A 21,565-nucleotide genomic window follows, 5' to 3' on the forward strand; every position below is an offset into this window, starting at 1 on the left:
TAGCCACTAATCACATAACACCCTCAATTTCAGGTTTCACCCTCATCACTCGATCTAATACTCTTTTCACCTCCAAGACATTCTTAACCAACTCTTCTCTTAAAATAACCCCGACTCCATTTTTCTTCCCATCTACACCATGGTAAAATAATGTAAACCCTGCCCCTAAACTTCTAGCCTTACTGCCTTTCCACCTGGTCTCCTGGACACACAATATATCAACCTTTCTCCTAATCATCATGTCAACCAACTCCCGAGATTTTCCTGTCATAGTCCCAACATTCAAAGTCCCCACATTCAGTTCTAGAAGAACTCACTGTCCACTGATTCTCCTTCTTCGACTTCGACCCACAGTAGCTGAATTCCCAACGGCGCCCTGCAGGTTGATGGCGCCGGTGACGGACCTTGTTAACCCGTCCCACGACCGATCCGGCATGGAATTCTTTGCATGAACGCTCATATTTGTTTGGCGAGGTTTTAAGACGGATGACCTTCCTCACGCAACCCTCTGCATTTATTCGGGCTGGGACCGGCCTACAGTTTGCACTGGCTTATGCCCCCCCATAGGGCTGCATTTTTTGGTTGTAAATATTGAACAGGTTTAACTTTTACATTTAACTTTACATTTGCAATTAAACTTGTAAAACTGTTTGCTTTAAAACATTTATTAGGTACGATTTTTATCTAACTTTTATGTGGAATGCATTATAATTGAATAAATATTTAAGTACACTTTTTATTTTCCTATATTTAAGCACAGTGTTAATGTCCAAACTGTGTGTAGTGTTACAGTGGCTTACAATAATATCAAATACAACTTTGAGGAAGGAAAGCGCTGCCTTGTCTTGACGAACACTTGGGCCTACTACGCTACTGTATTTTAATGAATGTGTTCATTATGGTGGTACTTGGAGAGCTAAGTATTTTCTTTCGGTGTTACTTGGTGTAAAAAGTTTGAGAACCACTGTCAGAGATAATTTGAATCTATTTGGATTATTTGACCCCCATGATAAAATAAAATTGGAATCATTCCAATTTTCCATTACATTACACACATTCTTCACATTTTATTTATTTTGTTAATTATAAATTACTATTATTATTATTGACCATACTCAAAAGTAATTACATATTTTGGAGTTTTACCAAAATAAATGTAATCTACACATTGGGCTTATTGGGGACAGTACAGTACTTCATATTGTATCAGATACCCTGGGCTACTGCCGACACATAACATAAAGCAATTCATGACGAGGGTTTGAAGCATCGCCGTGTGGTGAATTGTCGTTGTGTCATGGTTGTAAATCAAGCATTTCCTGGTCATTTGCGTTAACACATCTGGAAATATCTGTAGCTGTTCTGTCCATAGATATGAAGACGACACGCCAGCGCGTTGGAGCAGTCAGGCTAACTGACGTGTCTACGTGGCGGCCATGTTGGGAAGGTCGATGTTGCCTTCAAAGGCAATGTATGAACATTGAAATTAAGTCATAAATTGCTCATTTCTCAAGCGATTTTCACGAGGTTTACTTTTTTGCCAATGCCAAAGCGTATGCTATCACCATGGAACATTTGTTTATTAAAAAAAATATTTTTTTTCAAAAAATACAATTAATTTGAGGACGAATTCGTAGGGGGGACTAAGGCAAGTTGTTGGGTGGGCTTGAGCCCAACCAAACTAGGGCTGGCCTGGCCACTGTCATGGACTAATTTTAGGTGTGAGAGGTGCTTGGTTTAACACCAATGGCTGGTTACGCCCAGTGGACGTGACGCCAAACATAAAGTAAGTTGAGACACCACTGTAACCAGGAAGGCTTTCGTTCTGTTGAGCAGGGCTTTAAAAAAAAGAACAGGTTAGTAGTCCTGTGCAGTCTACGTCCTTGATAATATCGTCAGAAATCTCACCGAACAAAATCTTGGGCCCGGGTTGTTGCTAATGTGCGGATGGACCGCAGTTAGCTGGCGTGGAGGAGCCGAAGCGGGCACCAGGCGGCGATTACTGAGCTCTGTTAAAATGGAGGATGAAGAGGTTGCGGAGAGCTGGGAGGAAGCGGCGGACAGCGGGGTAAGAAACGATGACAGAACAACCGTTACAAGATTAATGTCGAATTATTACATACTCGTGATAGGCACCGTCCGGATACATTATTTAGTTTTTGTCAAATTCGTACATTTTCAACAGCCTGCGACTCTCCAACAGGCCTCGCTGTCCAGCACTACGTGGGTCAACAGGAAATTTAATTTTCCAGCACATTTGTGATTTTCCTTGGCCTACGCTTTTCAATTCCGTTTTCTTTGTGCTTAAGTACGTAACCTTTGTATTTATAGCCGCTCCTTGCGGAAATGAGAGACTACATACAGGACACTGCATGGGATCGTCATTCGTTTGGTTGTATGTGGGCTATAATTAGTCAAGCTACTTTTAGTCACTTAAATTATAATTACTGAATATGGTATGATAGTATATGTACATACACGTTCGTAGTGTTATAGGAATTGGATAATTTTTCTCCTGGTTTGGTTTCCATTTACCTCTGACGCTAGGAATTACGTCACGTCCGTGGTTCCCATTGCTTTTAACGTTCGAAAATCCAAGATGGATGCATCTAGTGAGCGTTTGTGTTGTGGTTACGGAATTGAATGTTTCAGGTTTTTAGTTTTTCTTGCCACAGGAATCCTGGGAACAAACTCTCCACCAAAATCCAAATAACAGTCCGTTACCAAACGGGAATCAAATTCTCATTTTCTCAGTACAAAACAAAAAAACAGTACACGTAGCAGGGGGTTGATCTAACCAGGTTTGCGATTGATGGCTATAACAATAAAATCGAAGAACAAATATTTACATTGTACATTCAAATGAAGTTATAACCTGTTGAGACAAGTTTGTTTTACATTTCTGTCTCATAATGTCTGAAAAAATTATTCTACATATGTTTTAAATAATGCATGTATTTTATCTCTTCAGGAAATAGAAAGAAGACTTGAGGCAAAGCTGAAAATAAACCAGCTTTCAAAGTAAGCACAATAACTAATATTTAATGGAAAATAGAAATAATAATAACAAAACTATTACTAATATTTTTGGGGAAACCTTATCTGTGCAGGAAGTCCAGTTCAAGTTCACCTGTGAGAACTGCAATTGTAATCCAGGATGAATCTCTTCCTGCAGCACCGCCACCACAAATCAGAATTTTAAAGCGGCCGTCAAATAATGGTACTGCGGGAAATCCTGCATCCTCGTCTCGACCTTCCCAGCAGATGAAGTCTTTGGCGCAGCGTGAGGCGGAGTATGCAGAGGCTCGTCGGAGGATTCTGGGTAGTGCTTCGTCAGATGATACACCTCAGGACAATCCATGCCAAGAGAGGTAAGACTTGCTGCAAAAAAAAAAAAAAAAAACACACAAAACTGACATTTTTGCTCTTGTTAAAATGAATTATTTGGATCTCTTTATTTCCCTAGGCCAGTTCGTATAACTGCACAGCAACCATCAGAACCAGTTCGTCCCAACAGTCATGTGATCCGCCAGCCCACCGGGCCTGACGGCACCTCAGGCTTTCGACTTTGCAGATAAACCGGAGCCTCCCACTATTATTGGGTCAAATGTGTTACCAAGAGCAGTGAAAGGGGTGTGTAGTATGAAGAGCAGAGTGGTGTGTGAACATTTGAAACATGAAGATAAAACATGAACTCGTCCACCCTCGCTCTACCCAACATAATGGGATCGTCTTTGCCATCCGTCATGCCTTCTCTCTTTGTGGAACAATAGGAGGGGCTGGCAGAGATTGGCCACCTCCCCGCCTGTTCCACGCTTATAAGGGGGCTTTTGCCTAACATCCCTAAACACTGTGATACTTTGCTATACCATGAGGTGCCCTTTGACTCTTACTCGTTCGCAGGCGAGTGTCAGGGTGTCAGATGTCGGTCCCTTCCAGGCCAATTAAGTAAGTCCGGGAACAGCCCTGGAGATGGAAACGAATGAGCTGGCCCTTCCATGGAAAGTTGAACCGGTCATGACTGCGTGTCCTCCGGTAAGACGAGTTCAGGTGGTTAAGTATTTGTGTTAAGTAACTCTAGTATTAGGCACTGGACAAAAAGTCAACCTGGTGTCACCTTCCGGTCATCGTGCACGTTGCTTTATGTGTTTTAATACAGAAGGGGCCCAAAGTAGCAGTCCACAGTCGTCCGTGGGGTGCTGGTGACTGCCCAATAGTCACCCAGATAAAATAAGTCTGTTTCATTCAAGCAATAAGAAATGCATTCCTTCCTTATTTTTTTATTTTTTATTTTTTGCTCTATTGTCAGTGATCTGCTTTTTGGTCACGTGATCTTGTTTTCAATTCTTTAACTTGCATAAATTTTTTTCCCCGAGGAATTTTTGTCAAGGAATTCAATAGACAGATTATAGTCGTTTATTTCAACATAAGAATTATAACATCGAAGTGCATAAGCTTTGAAACAGGCTGACTCTCCTATGAATTGAAAGTAATTGCAAAACTGAAGAGCATTTGGTTTGCTTGATCTGCAGAGAGTTGGTCAATGTCGATCAAAGACTGCAGCATATTTGCAGACTGCAATTAAGATGATTGCTGGTAAATGATTAACAAATGACTTGCCTAAGCAACACAAGAAAGGATGTTTCCACCATCAAGTGATTCATTTTATTTTTTTGGGTACATTTTTGTATGAATTTTGGATTTCATTCAAATGTAACTATTTTGTTTTTCTTAACTTCTTTCTCACTGCATTTTACAGCATTGTCAGATGTCCACAACCCCTCAAACAAAAGTTTGCAAATCATGAAAGTGTTCTAAACAGCTAGCTATTTAGTACATTGTCTTTAAATGGTCGACCCATACATGCCTTAAATCCTAAATGCCCAACATTGATGGTGTGTGGCTTTTGCCTATTCATATGGTGCTCATTGCACTTATGAATGTAGCATACGTTTTAAGCAAGTAAGCAAGTTTAAGCAACACAACTTGTCACAAAAAAATCTTAAGGCATACTCCACAATTGTGCTCTCCATTACAAATATCTGTTTAAAAGAAGTGATGAAATAGTATTTTTTTATATTTCTTCTAAGCATACTAAAAAAATCTGTTTTGTCGGTCACAATGTTAAACTATGTTACATAAATGAGACTGATTCATGAATTTAATATCACAGTAAAATGAAGAAAATGTCGTGATGGAATGTTAAAACTATTCAAGGTTAAGTCAGAAGGTGAATTTGTTTATAAAAAAATTTCAGTCTCCCTTAATGGCCTTTAGAAATATTACACCTTTTTAGTGTGAGTATTATGTTGCTTAGAACTCAATTTGAGCAGAATATTTTTGTTTACACAAATGACAGGTATGCGAAATCTGCTTGTTTGTATTTCTGTTTTGATATTTAATTTGTTTTTCTCTACTACCTGTGAATGGAACATCCTCTTCTGTGTGCATGGTTCTTAAGGTTTCTGAGTGACATGCAGCAGTCACATAGAAACCTGGGAAAGGTTATAGCATATGCTACTAAACCTCTATTGCTATCACAAAACTCAGGGTAGCATTTTCATTCTCAAAACTGGGTAATTGTTGCAATGTCATTGGGATGGGACTATTGCTTTGCGCGGATACATTCATCACATTCGTCTTCGAATAAGGCACCATCTATACTCCTAGATTTCTAAATGATCGGATTCAGTTATTGCTACAAAGGAGAGTCGAATTAACACAATTTAATTTTGAGTTAAAAGTAGTGATTATCTGCAACTATCATAAGCATTGTGTGACTGAGCTCATGAAACTTGTTTTATTCTGTCAGTAGTATGTGGCTTACTTGTCATTTAGAATCCTGAAAACAAAAAAATCCCTTTAATAAACCAATCATAAAATAAAATGTCTTGTTTTCTTTTTATTTGAATTAGGTCATTCCTTAAGTTAACTATATTGGTGTGAAGCGCATATCACTTTATTAAAGGCAAACTAATTAGATTCCATAACAACTGTATGACTTCACAAATACCACAAAGCTCAGTTGATTGATGCTTTTGTAATGGGAATTGGATTATTTACTATATCAATTATTAAGTGCATGTTTTCGTTTCATGATGCGTATACAGACACAACTCTTGTGTTCCACCCACCAGTTCCTCAAGGCATAACCTGCACGCTCGTGGTTGTTATGCATGATTGGTTTGACTCACTTAATATGCTTCCCATCCCATGGCCTTGATAATAAAGTACACATAGCTCAAATTTGTCCAACATATCAGGGATGCAAAACTATAAATTGTCCCCTGTGCACTAAAACTGGCGAGGAGTCGCTGTGTGTCAACTGAACTTAGTTTCGCTTTACTCCTTTAAAAAAAAAAAAACGGAGCTTTTTTTTTCTCTCAATTGCTCTAGCTCAGAAATTCCACTAAAGCTTTTGGAAATGTTATTAATCAATCAGTAGATTTCAATGGTTTAGGTTAGAAGTTCTTCCTCTGAAAGCGGTTTCTAACTACTGTGGTTGACTCTAATTAGACATGAGAAGGGTAAAATACCGTCGGCCATTGGTTCTCAAACCTTTTACACCAACTACCACCTCAAAAAAAAAAAAAAAGTAGCTCTCCAGATGAGGTTTTTTTTAAGTGTACTCTACTGTACTGTACTATACAGTACTGGCTTATTTTACATACGGACATGCATTAATCCTCCTGAACAGTGGCGGCGCTGTAGGAAGCGCGCCGAGCTTCTGTTCGAGGTTTCGTCTGCTTCCACTGCGGTCGAGGTGTTTGGTGAAAGTCGGAAGTTGGAGTTTCATCAAGTGACACTTGACGCAAACGCAATGGCAGAAGACAGCAGTTATGAATCGATGCTCTGTGTGAAGCCCGAGGTCCACGTCTACCGGATTCCGCCGCGGGCTTCGAACCGGGGTTATCGGTAAGAAACATGTTTGTTTCACGAGACATCCGCAACTGTCAAATCGCTAGCTTAATGAATCTAGTGCACCCATTATCGGACACCACTTCGCGTGGACGCTTCACATTTTATTTAAGTGACTTATCCAAATTTCCAATCATTTACTTATTTAAAGTCTATGAACCTAAATAGATGGTTAATTCACGAACTTACATCTTGGTTGCGTAAAGCTGGATTGTCCAGCACTACTTTTGTCTACTACTACAACTACTACTATTAAATCTGTCGTCATCACTATGTGCAAATTATTGTTTTTTTAAATGAACCAGAAGCGGTGATATGTTGATTTTCATTCTTGAGTAAACGGATTGTTTATATATATTCAAAACTTCAAATTGTTGTTCATACTGTTATTCCTTAAACCCGCTTCTTTGTTCTCCCGGCGTAGGGAAAACGGATCCAGTTTCCTCCTGTCAAAGTTAGTTTTTGTGCGGATTAAAATGTGAGGGAAAAAGAACAACAAGCGAAACACCCAAACATTTCAGCAGATGCCTGTTGTTTAGCTCCCCGCCAGTTGCTAAAGTAATGACTTCCCTCTATAGGATTAGTTTTATCCAGCTGGCACCCACGTTCACGATTAACGGCTCTGTTTGACTCCTTGAGAACCTTTGATTTCAATTCCTTTTGCTGGATCAAGCGACAGCTGCGAGTCGTCTGCTTCTGCAAATAAGAGTGCTTTACTACTTTTGTTCCACTCTGGTGCTTTGTGAAAGTCTTTCTCTGGATGGAAACGGAGCCCTCATGGCCCCTAATATGCTTGTTTGGGTCTTTGTACATTAGCCCATCATCACAGTAATCCCATTAGTTTAACCAATGCTTAATGTATCTGATTATTTTTTTCTAATAACTTGGCACAGGGGGGAAAAAAAGACTACCCATGTGCAAGTGATATCAGTGACGTTTTACCTGGTTTTATAACTAAGAACATCTTATCATGCCTGGCACATAAACCCAGAAAGATCTGCAGGCATTTGCCACTGAGCAGTTCATTGAGAGGAACTGGTTCCTGTTTAGGTGGTAAAAAGACAAGGAAAAATGTTCATTTGCTTTCCTCCTTTGTTTACAGTGCTGCTGATTGGAAGCTGGACGAACCCGCATGGAGTGGGAGAATGAAAATCACTGCAAAAGGAAAGCTGGCCTACATCAAGTTGGAGGACAAAAACACAGGTAAACAAATATGCACACATGCATTGTGTGTATTCATGTCAGTTTCTAGACAGACATTTGTTTGAATCGCATGTAGCTTTCACTTTTCCACTACAATTTTGTATACAATGGAACCTTAAAAGCAATTTGGTTCTTTTTTCATCACCAATTTCCCAATCGAAGTAATAGAAATGCAATCAGGAGTCAAACTGTCACGATCATAAAGCCTGAACTAACTGTGCTGGCAACTAACATTTTAATATTCTTAACCGCTTTCCCGCGTAGGACCTTTGGTGTATATATCAAGTTTAAAATACTACTGTATTCTGTTTGTGTTTGTAGGAGAGCTTTTTGCCCAAGCTCCAGTTGAACAGTATCCGGGCAGTGTAGTTGAAGCGGTCACAGACTCCAGCAGGTACTTTGTGATCCGGATAGAGGATGGAAATGGTAAGACACTTTCATTTGTGCATAATGTACTCTAACATACAGGAGTTTGCTATGTAACTACAGTTGTAGCTGTAAATAATTGGTGTCATTTATGCATGATATTAAACTGAATAGATTGTATTGTCCACCACTACAAACTACCACCTCATATTGTACATACCAAACCAATAGGGGTGGCCATATTGTGTGGAAGTGAACACTGTTGGTTGGAATGTTGACTTTATTAGTTGTTATTGCCATGTATTTTTGTTTCCTCAATAAAATAAATATTGCTTAGCCATAATGCCACAAGTCATTTTTCTTCCAGCAGACATTTTCATCTTTTAAAATATGTGACACAAAATCTTTCACATCCATCGATGTTTTCGTTGTAGGCCGTCATGCTTTTATCGGTCTGGGCTTTGCTGATCGAGGAGACTCCTTTGATTTCAACGTTGCTTTGCAAGACCATTTTAAGTAAGTTAAGAAAACTCACTTTCATATTGGTACATAAAATGTTATAATTTCGAAATGGTTGAGGTAATCTAATCCATTCCTGGACAGTAACTGACCAAAGTAATCAAATAATCTTACCTTGAATTTATAGAAATTGAAACCTTGATGATCATTGAAGCATGGCAGTGAAGAGAAAGACAAGTTCCAGAGCTTTAAGACTTCATGCATTGTGCTTCTTAACATTTTGACATATATTCCTTACAAGGCTAAAAAGAAGCTAATCACAGTTAAAAGTAAAACATGAAATTTTACACTGGAGCATGTGACTTTAAGTTATAGTTATACATGCTCTATTTCTGAAGGTGGGTAAAGCAAGAAGGTGAGCTGGCCAAAATGGAAGCAACCCAGAGTACCGCACCAAAGCTCGACCTGAGCTTCAAGGAGGGGCAGACCATCAAGATCAGCATCGGGGTGAATATATTCCTCCAGCATTACAATAAATTGGATGGGCAACCATTATCGGAATAGTGATGTTGACAAAATTGTCGTTGTCTGTGACAGAATATCAAGAAGAAGGATGCATCTGGTGCCAAGCCGCGCCCCATGGCTGGAGGTCTGCTCCCACCTCCACCAGGAGTTAAGGTTGGAGGTGTCATCCCACCTCCTGGCAGCCAGCACACAATCACACCTGCACAACAACAAGAAACAAACATTGGTAATTACATTTCTGTTCCTCCAGTTACAGTAGCAATGAAGGAGTATTAGGGCCACCCTGAACAAAAAAAGAAACTATGAGAATAAAGTCGTAATATTACGACTGCAAACGTACCTGTGTTGCGACGAGGATGGATGTGTTAACGTTCGTGTGGGTATTTTGAAAACTATCCGTTTAAAAAAAAGAAAAAAAATATTTCAACTTCCAGCCATCCATTTTCTGCAGCCTATCCAAAAGGCGGGTTACATCCCTGGACTGGTCACCAGTCAATCACAGGACATATAGATGAACAACCATTCACACTCGCAGTCACACGTGTGGGCAATTTAGTCTTTAGAGTAACATGGATTTTTTCGGAATGTGGGCAGTAGCCAGAGTACCTGGAGAAACCCACATAATCACAAAGAGAATTTGCAAACGTCACACAGGAAGGCCACAGCTGAGATTTGAACTGACTTTTGGCAGATTCCAACTTAAAAAAAAAAAAAAACAAACAAAAACAACTATTCTCGTAATAACGCGACTTTTAACTTTTTTCTCCTCGGTTCATTTCCATAGTACTTCCTCGTCAATCACATTAGAAGTTCCCTCTAGAAACAATCTATGATGACGTTCAAGAATTCACGCTTTAGAGGACAACTACAAGATTTTCTTAAATAGCAGTGACAGACTTCTACTTGTTTTTGTTGTTTTCTTTGGGGGTAAAGATAAACAACATTTGGAGATAGATTTTTGTTGGAACAGCGATGAAAGGAAATGAATAATAATTTGTTGGTCACTTTCAACACATCTGTATGTCACATTTCTTCTTTTATTTACATTTCACAAGTCTGTCAAATTCAGTAACATAAAGCTAAATACACTACTCTTGGTTATATATTTATTTACGGAATTCTACATTAAATAGAAATGCTAGTTGCAAAATTGAACTTGGTGGCTGTATCTTGCTTGATCTGCCCAACTGCTCTTCCAGAAGGCTTGCTGGTTTTAGCTGCTGTACTTGGACTGCTGTAATTTTGTCCAAACATATTGACATATTTTCCATCACAGAGTAATAGCTGTTCTTTATCATTTATATATGCAATACCGACTTCAAGTAGACGCGGACATTAGGTCATGCTCACCTCCTTGCGACAGCTTGTCTAACGAGAATCCTACTTCGTTCTCAACACATATTTGATTTGTCTTTATTTCAGGCCCTTTTTTAGACTTTGGATCCCCTGTGTCTGAAACCCAACCCAGCTCTGACATGTGGGGGGATTTCACATCTGCAGGTTCCAAGTAAGTCACAGCTAGCCTAATAGCATAATTGCCCAAGTCATTTCTGAACAACAAAAACAAATTCAACAAATGAGTGCACTTGCCTCAATTCATCCTCTGCAGATTATTACCATGACTTGGATGACTGAGAATCTACACAGCCAATAGGCAAGCACCTAGGTATTTTTATTGTTATTGTGATAATAAGTTAAAAATCACTTGGGCAACTACGGTATGCTATTAGGCTAACATCATCATCATATTCCTCCCATGTGGATTTTGTTTTCTTCACGGTTCTTCTTCATCCCTTGGGTGCATCTCCTCCACAGCTCCAGTAAAGATGCTGTCAAATCAGGCTGGGTGCAGTTCAGCTGAGTGTGGACAAACGTGGACATGCTCTGTTTGCATACATTCCATGGATGGGATGATTGTGTGGGGAAAGAAAAAAAGAAGTGGGAAACATGGCAAACTGGTCTGATTAACGCACAGCAGCCACCCTGTGAGGGTCACATACCAACTTGCTCTAAAAAGGAAACATGGTCACATCTACATTATTATTATTATTTTTACATTATTTTCCCTTTTCACTCCCCTATGTAGGATGATCCCTCTATGATTTTAGTAGTTGGGTAACGACAAAATGTGTGTTAGTTTGAGTTACTTCCTCCATTATTGCTTTAAAGCAATCAGCACCTCGTCTTTTTGGACTCTCATGGAATCCCTCGGAAATCTGTGTAGAATCAAATGAATGTCTTTTCCCCCTCTTTCGCAAAACATTTTGTTTTCAGATCCGAAGAGTTAAAATGTTTTCCTTTAGAATTTTTTTTTTTTTGCAGGATTCATTTTCATTACTGGTATTGTTTTTAGGAGGACCTGCAGTACTGAGCTCAGTGGTTATGTTGCTATTTTGATGAATAGTTTTACATGGAACCCTTTAATTGTTAATCTAAAGAGCTTTTAAACATGATTATGATTTCATGTTTTCAGGTTTGTCTTTGTTTACCCAGTAAGTTTTTTTCCCTTTTAATGTGCCTTTTACCAAAAAAGAAATGTCCTTATTCTTATTCAAAAGTTGCACTGAGTATTTAAGTGCCTCAGAAAAAAAAATGTATAAAATGTAAACCTCTTTGTAAATAAACAGTATATTTCATTTTCTCTGTCTTTAATAAAATGTTTTAGTTTTACTAGTGAATTATTTTAGATTTTCTAAAGGCATGAATATAATCAATTAGCACTGTTGCTGGGATGATTTAACTGATAATACATTTGCATGTATTCATAAAAATCACATTTATTGAACACAGTTTATTCTCGTAATTCCTCAAAATGTCCTTCAACATTGCAACATTCCTCAAACCTTTCCAGAACCATGTGACACAGCACCACACAAATTCCCATCTGCATCACTTTCAATCGAAGCTTGAGAGATTCATTTAAATTGTCGTATCAATCAAAGGGTTAGTGTTCCAAGTCAGTTGTTAGGTGTTGTGGAAGGTTGAGGGGTTTCAAAGTAAGGTTTTAAAACAGGATTACGGTTTCACGGTGGGGTTTCTTGCTGAGGTTTGGGTTTCTTGCCTGGGATTTGGTTTCAAATCAGGATTAGGGTTTTAAACAAGGGTTAAGGTTTCAAGGCCAATGTTGGAGTTTCAAATACACACACCAGGATGTGGGTTTGTGTGCGCGGAGCTGGTACTGTTAGAGACCCTAAAACGGCCGGTGACGCCCTTCTTTCATTCGTCTTCCTTTCCATCCTTGCTGCAACGATAGGCATAAACTTTACCAAGATTTGCAAGTTTAAGAGAGGAACTGGAACGGGGGGGGAAAAAACAAAATGCTTATAATACAGTATCCAACAATAACTGTTTGATAATTGCATTTTCATATTTTTTATGACTCATGTAAAGCCTGAAATGAATGATGGGAAAAAATGTTCTCTACCGCTGATACTGTAAAAGTACTGTGTATTGGAACTACTGTTTAGATATAGGCCTAGCTACAGCATATCTCTAATGACATATCCCAGATAGTCTTAACTTTTGACAACTATCTCCTATTGTAGCGGCTCGAGGCGCAAAAATAAAGCCACTGGTTGGTAACTTAACACTTTTTACCCGGCCTGTGAGTGCAATGCCGTTTGTTCATCACTCGCTTTGTTTCTAAACTGTGCAGCCTTCAGGGCGCCACATGACTCTTCCAGGCTGTGTGTGCTGTGGAAGTCCCTCCCCGGAAAAAGAAGCGTGAGTGGGGGGGGGGAGAATTAGGAAGCAGACGATTGCGGCAGTGAGTGAGTTGGCTGACTGGATGTGATTTGTGTGAGTGCGGCCCACGCCCATGGAGCTGTGAAGGACAACGTTGGAAATTTGGAATTGTCTCAAGAGGTGAGCAACGGCGACGTGTTCTGTCTGCACATGCGCATTGTCGAGCGCGCCTCCGCGCTGTTTTTTTTGTGTTTTTTTTTAAATTTAGATTTCGTTAGCTCTCAGTATCATGTTGTGAATCGAACCCTCCACCGCTAGCATCCACAGAGAACAAGTTAAAAGTGAAGTTGGGTGGATGCTGCGCGGCTTAATAATTAAGCAAGTTCACGCTGCACTTTTTTGCACATGTCGGACTGGACGCGTTGTGCTCAGTGTGGATGTTAACGATGGATGCAACCCACAATGTTGTTCTCTTTTTTTTGCCGTGTTTCATATCATGGGAAGTGCACGTCCGATATAATTTGCTGATGAACGGGAACTAATCTGAAGTGCAAATCTGGTTAATTTAACCCATCTGACTTTGAGTGAAAGTCTGCGTCCACCCATCGTGAAGTGGTCGCCAGCCAATCGCAGGGCACCTACAGCCTGACAACCTTTCACCCTCGAGATTCAAACCCGGAACCTCAGAACTGTGAGGCAGATGTGCTGACCACGAATCGACCGTTGCCACGTGTGCGAAAGGTAGCAGAAATATTAGGAACGAATATGATGCCTTGAAATTCTACACCATTGCTGTCACAATATTAAACATAAAGTGTTGTATCAATCCATTTTCTTTGGCGCTTGAATTTATTAGAGTCCAGGGTGAGCTAGAGCCTATGGCAGCTGACTTGGGACTGGAGGAAGGGTACTCCCTAGAGTGGTCACCAGCCACTTGCAGACCCTTTTATGTATATACACGCAGTCAATGAATGGATGAATTGAAATTATTTTCAAAGTTGAGAGTTCAAGATCTATTTGTTTCCTATCCAATCTCTTGTAATAGAGACAACAGATGCTTCGCTCTCAACAGTGGTCCCACAGGGTTGTGTTCCCGGAGCTATTGCTATTTTCTCTGCTAGTCCATTGTAGGACTGTGCTGCAGTGTTGCACTCTTTGTCAAACAGCTCTTAGTTTGTAACCTTTGCATTGTTGGGTCACATTGATGGTGGTCTCTTTTACACATAGGGTTCAGGGTGCACATAGTTGTGACGGTGAAGTTAACATGGGAATGTAATAAGCATCCTCACAGTTTCGGAAAAGAAATTGTATGCAAGTGTTAAAGCCCGGCGGGGTCTACCTAGTGGGGTGTCTGTTATTGACATAATGATCCTCTGTTGGTCACTATGACAATCCTAACAAAGTGGTGCAGACTCACACTTAATGTTCCAGTCCTTTCGCCGAAAATTGTTGGAAGGTTGACACAAGTTCTCCACCATTTATCTTTAGATACAGTAAATCGATAGATAGATAGACAGATAGTTTATTCATCACGTGAGTGAAATTAGATTGTCACAGCTGCAGTATTAAAAAATATACACTACTATATGAACAACCAAGCAAGTGAAGAAAGTGAAAAAAATAAAAAAACAAGAGCAGCATTTGTGAAGATTTAAAGGAAATTTAAATCTAATCTAAGCAGGGGAAAAAAATAGAAGCATAACGTGTTGATCTCTGGTAAGAAATGTAGTCCAATTATGCTAAAACAGTATTTACACAATTAGTGCAAATTAGTACAAAGTAAGAGGCATGAGTGCATAATGTGTTTACTAAATGAACACAGGAAACACAACTATACTACTACAACTATTAGCCAATTGAAAAAAAACAACCTCAGTTAAAAAAAAAAACTCACTTCAATACATGAAGAATTTAAAACATAAAATTGATTGTCTCACAGAAAAAGTGTCAATATTTCATAACTGATAAATATTCACACTGACTGAGAAAATAGCTCACATCCCTTTCATTTGTTCTTCCCATATTATACTTTATGTTTATCGTTTTAACATAACAATGGTAGCCGCAGTAACAGCAACATAATAAAGTGTCAAAATAGAAAAAAAAAATACTGTATTAGAAACAAAAGTTTTTTTTCCCCACTAAAGGACCACCTGCTAACCCTAACATGAAATTATTGGTAATGTTCATTTTAGTTGAACCCTTTGTAGTGGGTCTGTGGGCTCGTCTGTGTATTGGAGTGGAGCGAAGTGGGCGGGTGGAGGTGGAAGCGCTGTGTGTCTTTAAACCTGCTAATCCCGCTGCCCTCAATCTGCGTGGAGGACGCAAGCAGGAAGCACACTCCGCGCCTGCCTCTGACTCGATTGGCTCGGCTTAAACACCGGATTCAAATCTGTTTTGTTTTTCCTTAAATGCATTAGAGTTAATTCTTTTGGGGGGTTTAAGCATGTCTGCTGCGATGAGTGTCGCGGAAAACCAGGCGAGCGAGCCCAACAAACTGGAGTCAGTGATACAGGTGAGCGCCACCTGAACCTCACACGCACACGCACTTGATTGATTGCAGCGTTAAAAACATATTCCACTGTCCTCATCACTTTTCTGTGTTGTCTTTGCGTTGCCCTGAGCTACATTGCACAATGTTCACTGAGTGTCGGCTGCACGAGCTAACAGCTTACGTCTCCAAATGTCCATGTTACTCATCAGAGGCTGGAGGAGAGTGTTTTATCTGAGGAGAAGAAGCTCACTGTCCGGGGCCACTCGCCGGATGCCCCCCCTACATGTCTACCGGCAAGAGTTCGTGAGATTGTCACAAAGAACCTCAACGAAAACTGTGAGTGGTCTCAATTGAAAACTAAATATACAGTATACTCAGAGTCATTTCTTTCTTGTTTTGGCCGTTGCAGCGACAGGGGCCATGTCGTCAGTCATGTCGCTCCAGGAGGAGAACCAGGTCCTGCAGGGAGAGCTGGCCAAACTGGAGGACCTCCTGGCACACAGCAGGGCGGACCGCGACGAGCTGGCTATCAAGTACAGTGCAATCAGCGAGAGGGTAAGGAGCTCGAAGGTGGTCTGCGGATGACTCAGAAAGCGCCATATGTGAAAATAACGTTCTCCGGGGGAGATTGTTCAGTATTTTTCGCTCTTTCTTTGTCTGAGATTTACTGGTCTCCCAGGTGATGAGGCCCGGAATGAACTGAAGTGCACTGTTGCCATGGTGTCTGTTGCTAGGGGTGACTTTTAAACAGGGGCTTCAAGTTGTTTTGAGGAGGGTCTCTTGGTGGGAGGGGCACAATGCCCAGTTTTGAGATAAACATCACCAAATGGAGCATTCCAACAAACACTGTTCAAATATGCATGCACAGGCAACAACATAAGGTACACTTGCACAATCTAATGAGACTAATATCAAAGATAATAATGATATATTTTGATTGGCAATGTAAGTGAGGTATTAATTTAACAATATGATTTTTAATGTGGGTGTAGTTAACAGTGATGTAGGACTGCACTGCAACGTACTGAGAACGAGAGGAAAGGGGCAGAAACTGCTATAGTACAATTTCTATTATTACATCGCCCGCAAAATTTTGGTGGGCATCCAGTAAAACCTTTGCTAACATTGTGCTAGACTCGATGTGAATAATGCATGAAGCATTATTCTAAAAATTGGGCATATTCAGGAGTGGCTATCTATAGAGCCAAATTGGTATTATTTGGCCTTAGTTCCATATAGCTTGTCAATAGGATGTTATTAAATTGGACAGGCGTGCCTCATAAAGTGTCAAATGAGTGTATTTCTTATTTTCTCCTCATTACATAAAGTTGGAGCAGAGGCTACGTTTCGATTCGGGAGACGGCGACCGTGATTCGCCAGAGTCTCGCAGCCTGACTCAGCAGAACGTGGATCTGCGCAGGCGGCTGGATGAAGAGCAGGCAGCCTACAAAAGAAAACTCACTGCGTATCAGGAGGGGCAGCAGAGGCAGGCGCAGCTCGTGCAGAAGTTGCAGGCTAAGGTGTGTTATATCACGCTCCGCCTTCATATGTGATGTAGTTGTAAAGGTGTTGCTGATTAATGTGCTGTGACTTTAGGTGCTTCAGTACAAAAAGAGGTGTGGAGATCTGGAGCAGATGCTGCAGCAGAAGTCAGCAGAGTTTGAGAAACCCAGACTGAGTGTAAGCAGCTCCTGTATTTATGATTCCCCACTTCTATTGACATGTCATAGTGTTTTTTTATTTTTTTATTTCTATTTTCTTTATACGGGTTATTTAAAAAATATGACTATTTGAGTGACTATGTCCTAGGGAAACAAAATCAAATAGGCTTCATGTTAGAAAATAAATATCGGAATTGCAACAATGTATTCAAGCAGCAATAGATTTCATAACTAATCACAAAGCTTCACAAATGTTCACTATGATTGTTCCTGTATTCCATAATGATGTAAAATTTCTTGGAGCGCCCTGTATTACACATTTTGACAAAAAAGTTCAATTCCTAAAATTATTCATATTCATAATCAATACAGACATGGCCAATGTTCTAAATGTATAGTTGATTAGAATGCTGTGGAATGGTGCAAAAACATTGTTTCCTCCAAATCTAATTATTTAAATGGCAGATATTTTCATTAATAGCTATAACAAAACATCTTGCAGCCTTTTTCCACTTTCTTGTAAAATTTTGCAGTCAGAGAGTATACAATTACCAAATGAAAAATGAATTCAACTACAGTACAGTACTTAATATCTGATGTTCCGTTTTCCAAAATACCTGGAAAATAAAAGATTAAGTAAATTAAAAATAATATTAAAATTTCTCTGATTATTTCTATTATTCATCCCACAGACAACCGAAAGCCCAAAAGCTCCTAATTCATTCGAAAACTTCACAACTGCAATTATTGTGTAGCTGTCTGGTCACGTCACATGTTCCACTCATTGCAAGGCAGAGTTCATCAGGCTCAATGCAAACTGCCAGCATAGTCGATGAAAAAAAAATATACATACTAGCAATGCTCACTGGGGTTTTTGAATGAAATTTTAGGGGATAATGGCACTCTGCCGGCAGACAGCGATCCATTGTGAGACACTTCCATTGAATTACCGTCCATCCATCCATTTTTCCGTACCGCTTTATCCTCACAAGGGTCGTGGGCGTGCTGGAGTCTATCCCTGCTATCTTCGGGCGAGAGGCGGGGTACACCCTGAACTGGTCGCCAGCGAATCGCAGGGCACATATAAACAAACAACCAGTCGCACACACATTCACACTTACGGGCAATTTAGAGTCTTTAATCAACCTACCGTGCATGTTTCTGGAATGTGGGAGGAAACCGGAGTCCCCGGAGAAAACCCACGCAGGCACGGGGAGAACATGCAAACTCCACACAGGCGGGGCCGGGGATTGAACCCTGGTCCTCAGAACTGTGAGGCAGAGGGGCTAACCAGTCGTCCACCGTGCCACCTATTGAATTACCTTTCTGTATAAACACAAGATGCATACATTGGCATTGAAATGATTAAAGCAGTCTCAATTGCTGGGTCTGTTGGGTCACTGCCCTAATATACACTAAATTCAGCAATGCAGATGATGGCACAAGTAAAATCACGTTTTGTTTTCCTAATTAGGATTCCAGTGAAACGTCAAATGGTCGCTGTCCGGGGGAATCCAGCAGTAACCTGGAGGATGCGTTAATCCGTCTGGAAGAAGAACAACAGCGGTTGGTATTCATTGAAAACTCACTTTAGGCGTTTATCCCTTTGCCTTTTGTACCTTTTCTATCAATATGTTGCTGCTTGGTCTATTTTCAGAAGCAGCAGTCTTTCTGCGGTGAACGCCATGCTGAGGGAGCAGCTGGAGCAGGCCAGTTTAGCCAATGAGGCTCTCAGCCAGGACATCCGCAGGCTCACCACTGACTGGACCAAAGCCCGAGAAGAACTGGAACAAAAGGAGTCTGACTGGAGGAGAGAGGAAGAGGTGGCACAAGGATGCTTACCAAGCGTGTTCGCTTTTGCAATAAGTGATATTTTTTTCTAACTGTGATTTTCTTCTCAGTCTTTCCACAGTTACTTTAGCAGCGAGCACAGCCGCCTGCTGACTCTGTGGCGCCAAGTGGTCGGGTTCCGCAGGCATACATGTGAGCTGAAGAGTGCCACTGAAAGGTATGCAGATGGCGATGGATGGGTAGATGGAAAAATACGCAGATGGATGGATGGGTTGATGAATTCACTGATGGATGGACAAATGTGCTGATCGATGGATGGTAGATGGTTGCACTGCTGGATCGATAGACAGATGTACTGGTGGATGATGATAATGGACAGATTATGAATGGATGGATGGCAGATGGGATATTTAATGATGGATGGATAATGTTTGGAAGGCAGATGGACAGATTTGCTGATGACTGATTGTTTGGACAGCTGTGCTGAAGGATGGATGGGTAGATGAATGGATGTGCTGATGGACAGATTGATGATTCGGTAAATGACAAAGATGCTGATATATAGTTGGGAAGATTGGAGATGGATGAATGGATGGGTAGTTGAAAGCTGCACAGACGGATGGATGGGTAGATAACAGATGCACTGATGGATTGGTAGAAGGAGAGATACACGGATGGATAAACTGATTAGTAGATGGCTGGACGAATGATGATGGATTGATGGTTGATGGACAGTTACACTGATGGATGAATGGAGGGGTAGCTGTCTGATGCACTGTTTCATGGATGGATGAATAGATGGGTAGATGGGTAGATTGATGGGTGGATGGATGGATCTGATTGACGTATGGCTAGATGGACAGATGCACTAATGGATGGTTGGGTAGATGAGGGACAAATTCTGGAGTTGTAGATAAATAGACAGATGATAGATGAATGGATGGGTAGATGGTAGATGTGCTCATGGATGTCTGGTTAGATGGAGTGACATATCCATGGATGGGTGATGGATGTAAATGAGACCCCTCTCCCCTATGCCCACCTCTGTCCCGCTCTCCCCAACCCACAGAGACTTGTCAGACATGCGTAACGAGCTGGCTCAGGCGTCCCACTCTGCTCAGGTGTCCTGCACGGGTCTTTCTGCAACTCTACAGTCCAGAGAGGGAGGAGCCGTGCTGGCACTGGAGCGCGAGAAGGCTCTCAGGGTCCAACTGGAGAAGCAACTGAGGGAACGAGTGTCCGAGATGATGAACCTTCAGGCCAGGACGGACGCAGAGAGAAGCGAGCTCAACCTTAGGTCAGAGGCTGCTCTCAAGCGCCCCCAACAGTGAAGAACCTATCACTGATTTAGATGATTAACTCATTCACTGCCAGCCTTCCCAGTTCAAATGGATATTTGACTTCTAAAGCTGTCAACGGCAGCGAATGTGTTAAATGACTCATTATGTTCTTTTGTGTCCCAAACGACAGGTTGTCGGACTCGGTGCGCGAGGGGGAAAGACTGAAGGGCAAAATTGAGGAGAAAGAGAGAGAACTTGTTCTTCTGTCCAGGAGGCTTGAGGTGAGTGGACAATGACTACAGTATTGTTGCTGATATATCTGACTGAAAAGTGATACCAGTTCCTGGCATGTATTAGCAGTCAGGTCTGTATAAATACAAATGTATTTTAAAATAATGTTAATGTTATTTCAAAATAATATATATATTTTTAAATAATAAATAATATGTACCTAAACTATTAGGGCTGCAACTAATAATTATTTGAATAATCAGCTCATCCGTCAATTATTCTTTCGATTCATACATGAATCAGATTTAAAAAAAAAAAAAAAAAAAAAAAAAAAGTTTTAATTTCCATCCCTTTATTCAAAAATTGGACATTGTTTGACAGAGCAGAAAATGTACAAACATAAAATGATTATGATTCAGTTTGATTGATTTGGTCCGTAACATGTTAGAAAATAGGCAAAAATGTTGATCATTGTTTTCCAAAGTAAAAGCACATGTTTTCAAACATCTTTTTTTTAACTATTATAAAACAGAAAGATTATTTATCGATCTATACATATATCTATTTTTCTATCTATCCAGCTAACGAGCTAGCTAGATTGCAACTGTCTCTGTCTGTCTTTCTGTCTAATAACTATTTGAGGTGCGCGGTTTTTGAAGCCATCTGAGGAATAATTGGTCCATGGCTCCAATTGCAGCAAAGGCCGCTGAATGAAATGCAGTATTTGAATAATATCTTTGTTATTTCAGTCTGCATCAGACTTGCTGTTTGTCATGTACAATGCTCCCTTTTACATGTAGCTTTATAAGATCACCAAAATATTAAAAACACCTTCTAGTATGTTGCCGCGCAGTTCTTTTCCACTACAAACTACAACCTATAATACACATACAGTACATATTATTGTTGAATGAATACCTCTATGACAATCAAAACTGAGGGTTGTTCTCTTT

At 40.4% G+C, this 21,565-nt stretch overlaps 3 protein-coding genes across 10 annotated transcripts in view; all 3 read left to right on the forward strand.

Moving 5' to 3' along the window:
* Positions 1–1,765: 1,765 nt before the first annotated feature.
* On the forward strand, positions 1,766–5,870 carry LOC133408642 (SUZ domain-containing protein 1-like). Its single transcript, XM_061687745.1, has 4 exons — positions 1,766–2,068; positions 2,972–3,021; positions 3,111–3,371; positions 3,467–5,870. Exons 1-4 carry the CDS (start codon positions 1,940–1,942, stop codon positions 3,576–3,578), a joined length of 552 nt encoding a protein of 183 aa, XP_061543729.1. The 5' UTR covers positions 1,766–1,939; the 3' UTR covers positions 3,579–5,870.
* Positions 5,871–6,762: 892 nt separating this feature from the next.
* Positions 6,763–12,108, forward strand: necap2 (NECAP endocytosis associated 2). Of its 2 annotated transcripts, none has more exons than XM_061687847.1 (8): positions 6,763–6,915; positions 8,021–8,121; positions 8,443–8,547; positions 8,922–9,003; positions 9,345–9,453; positions 9,544–9,697; positions 10,894–10,978; positions 11,287–12,108. In XM_061687847.1, exons 1-8 carry the CDS (start codon positions 6,821–6,823, stop codon positions 11,330–11,332), a joined length of 777 nt encoding a protein of 258 aa, XP_061543831.1. In that variant the 5' UTR covers positions 6,763–6,820; the 3' UTR covers positions 11,333–12,108. The 2 variants fall into 2 exon arrangements, with proteins under 2 accessions (XP_061543831.1, XP_061543832.1); XM_061687848.1 differs by lacking the exon at positions 11,287–12,108 and adding an exon at positions 11,081–11,274.
* A 1,106-nt stretch (positions 12,109–13,214) lies between these two features.
* Positions 13,215–21,565, forward strand: part of LOC133408512 (rootletin-like) — a 32,645-nt gene continuing 24,294 nt past the window's right edge. For 5 of the 7 annotated variants that reach the window (XR_009769311.1, XR_009769312.1, XM_061687505.1 and 2 more), the window contains exons 1-10: positions 14,506–15,670; positions 15,859–15,985; positions 16,059–16,204; positions 16,978–17,169; positions 17,246–17,329; positions 18,785–18,876; positions 18,968–19,133; positions 19,212–19,318; positions 20,171–20,398; positions 20,572–20,662. Coding sequence is in view for 5 of the 7 variants with exons in the window: in XM_061687505.1 (XP_061543489.1) it covers positions 15,602–15,670; positions 15,859–15,985; positions 16,059–16,204; positions 16,978–17,169; positions 17,246–17,329; positions 18,785–18,876; positions 18,968–19,133; positions 19,212–19,318; positions 20,171–20,398; positions 20,572–20,662 (1,302 nt within the window). In the remaining 2 variants the exon portion in view is untranslated. Of the gene's footprint in view, positions 13,336–14,505; positions 15,671–15,858; positions 15,986–16,058; positions 16,205–16,977; positions 17,170–17,245; positions 17,330–18,784; positions 18,877–18,967; positions 19,134–19,211; positions 19,319–20,170; positions 20,399–20,571; positions 20,663–21,565 lie in introns of those variants that run through there. The other 2 variants (XM_061687506.1, XM_061687507.1) reach the window with 2 other exon arrangements.

The sequence above is a fragment of the Phycodurus eques genome, chromosome 10, assembly GCF_024500275.1.
Source record: "Phycodurus eques isolate BA_2022a chromosome 10, UOR_Pequ_1.1, whole genome shotgun sequence".
NCBI classification, from domain to species: domain Eukaryota; kingdom Metazoa; phylum Chordata; class Actinopteri; order Syngnathiformes; family Syngnathidae; genus Phycodurus; species Phycodurus eques.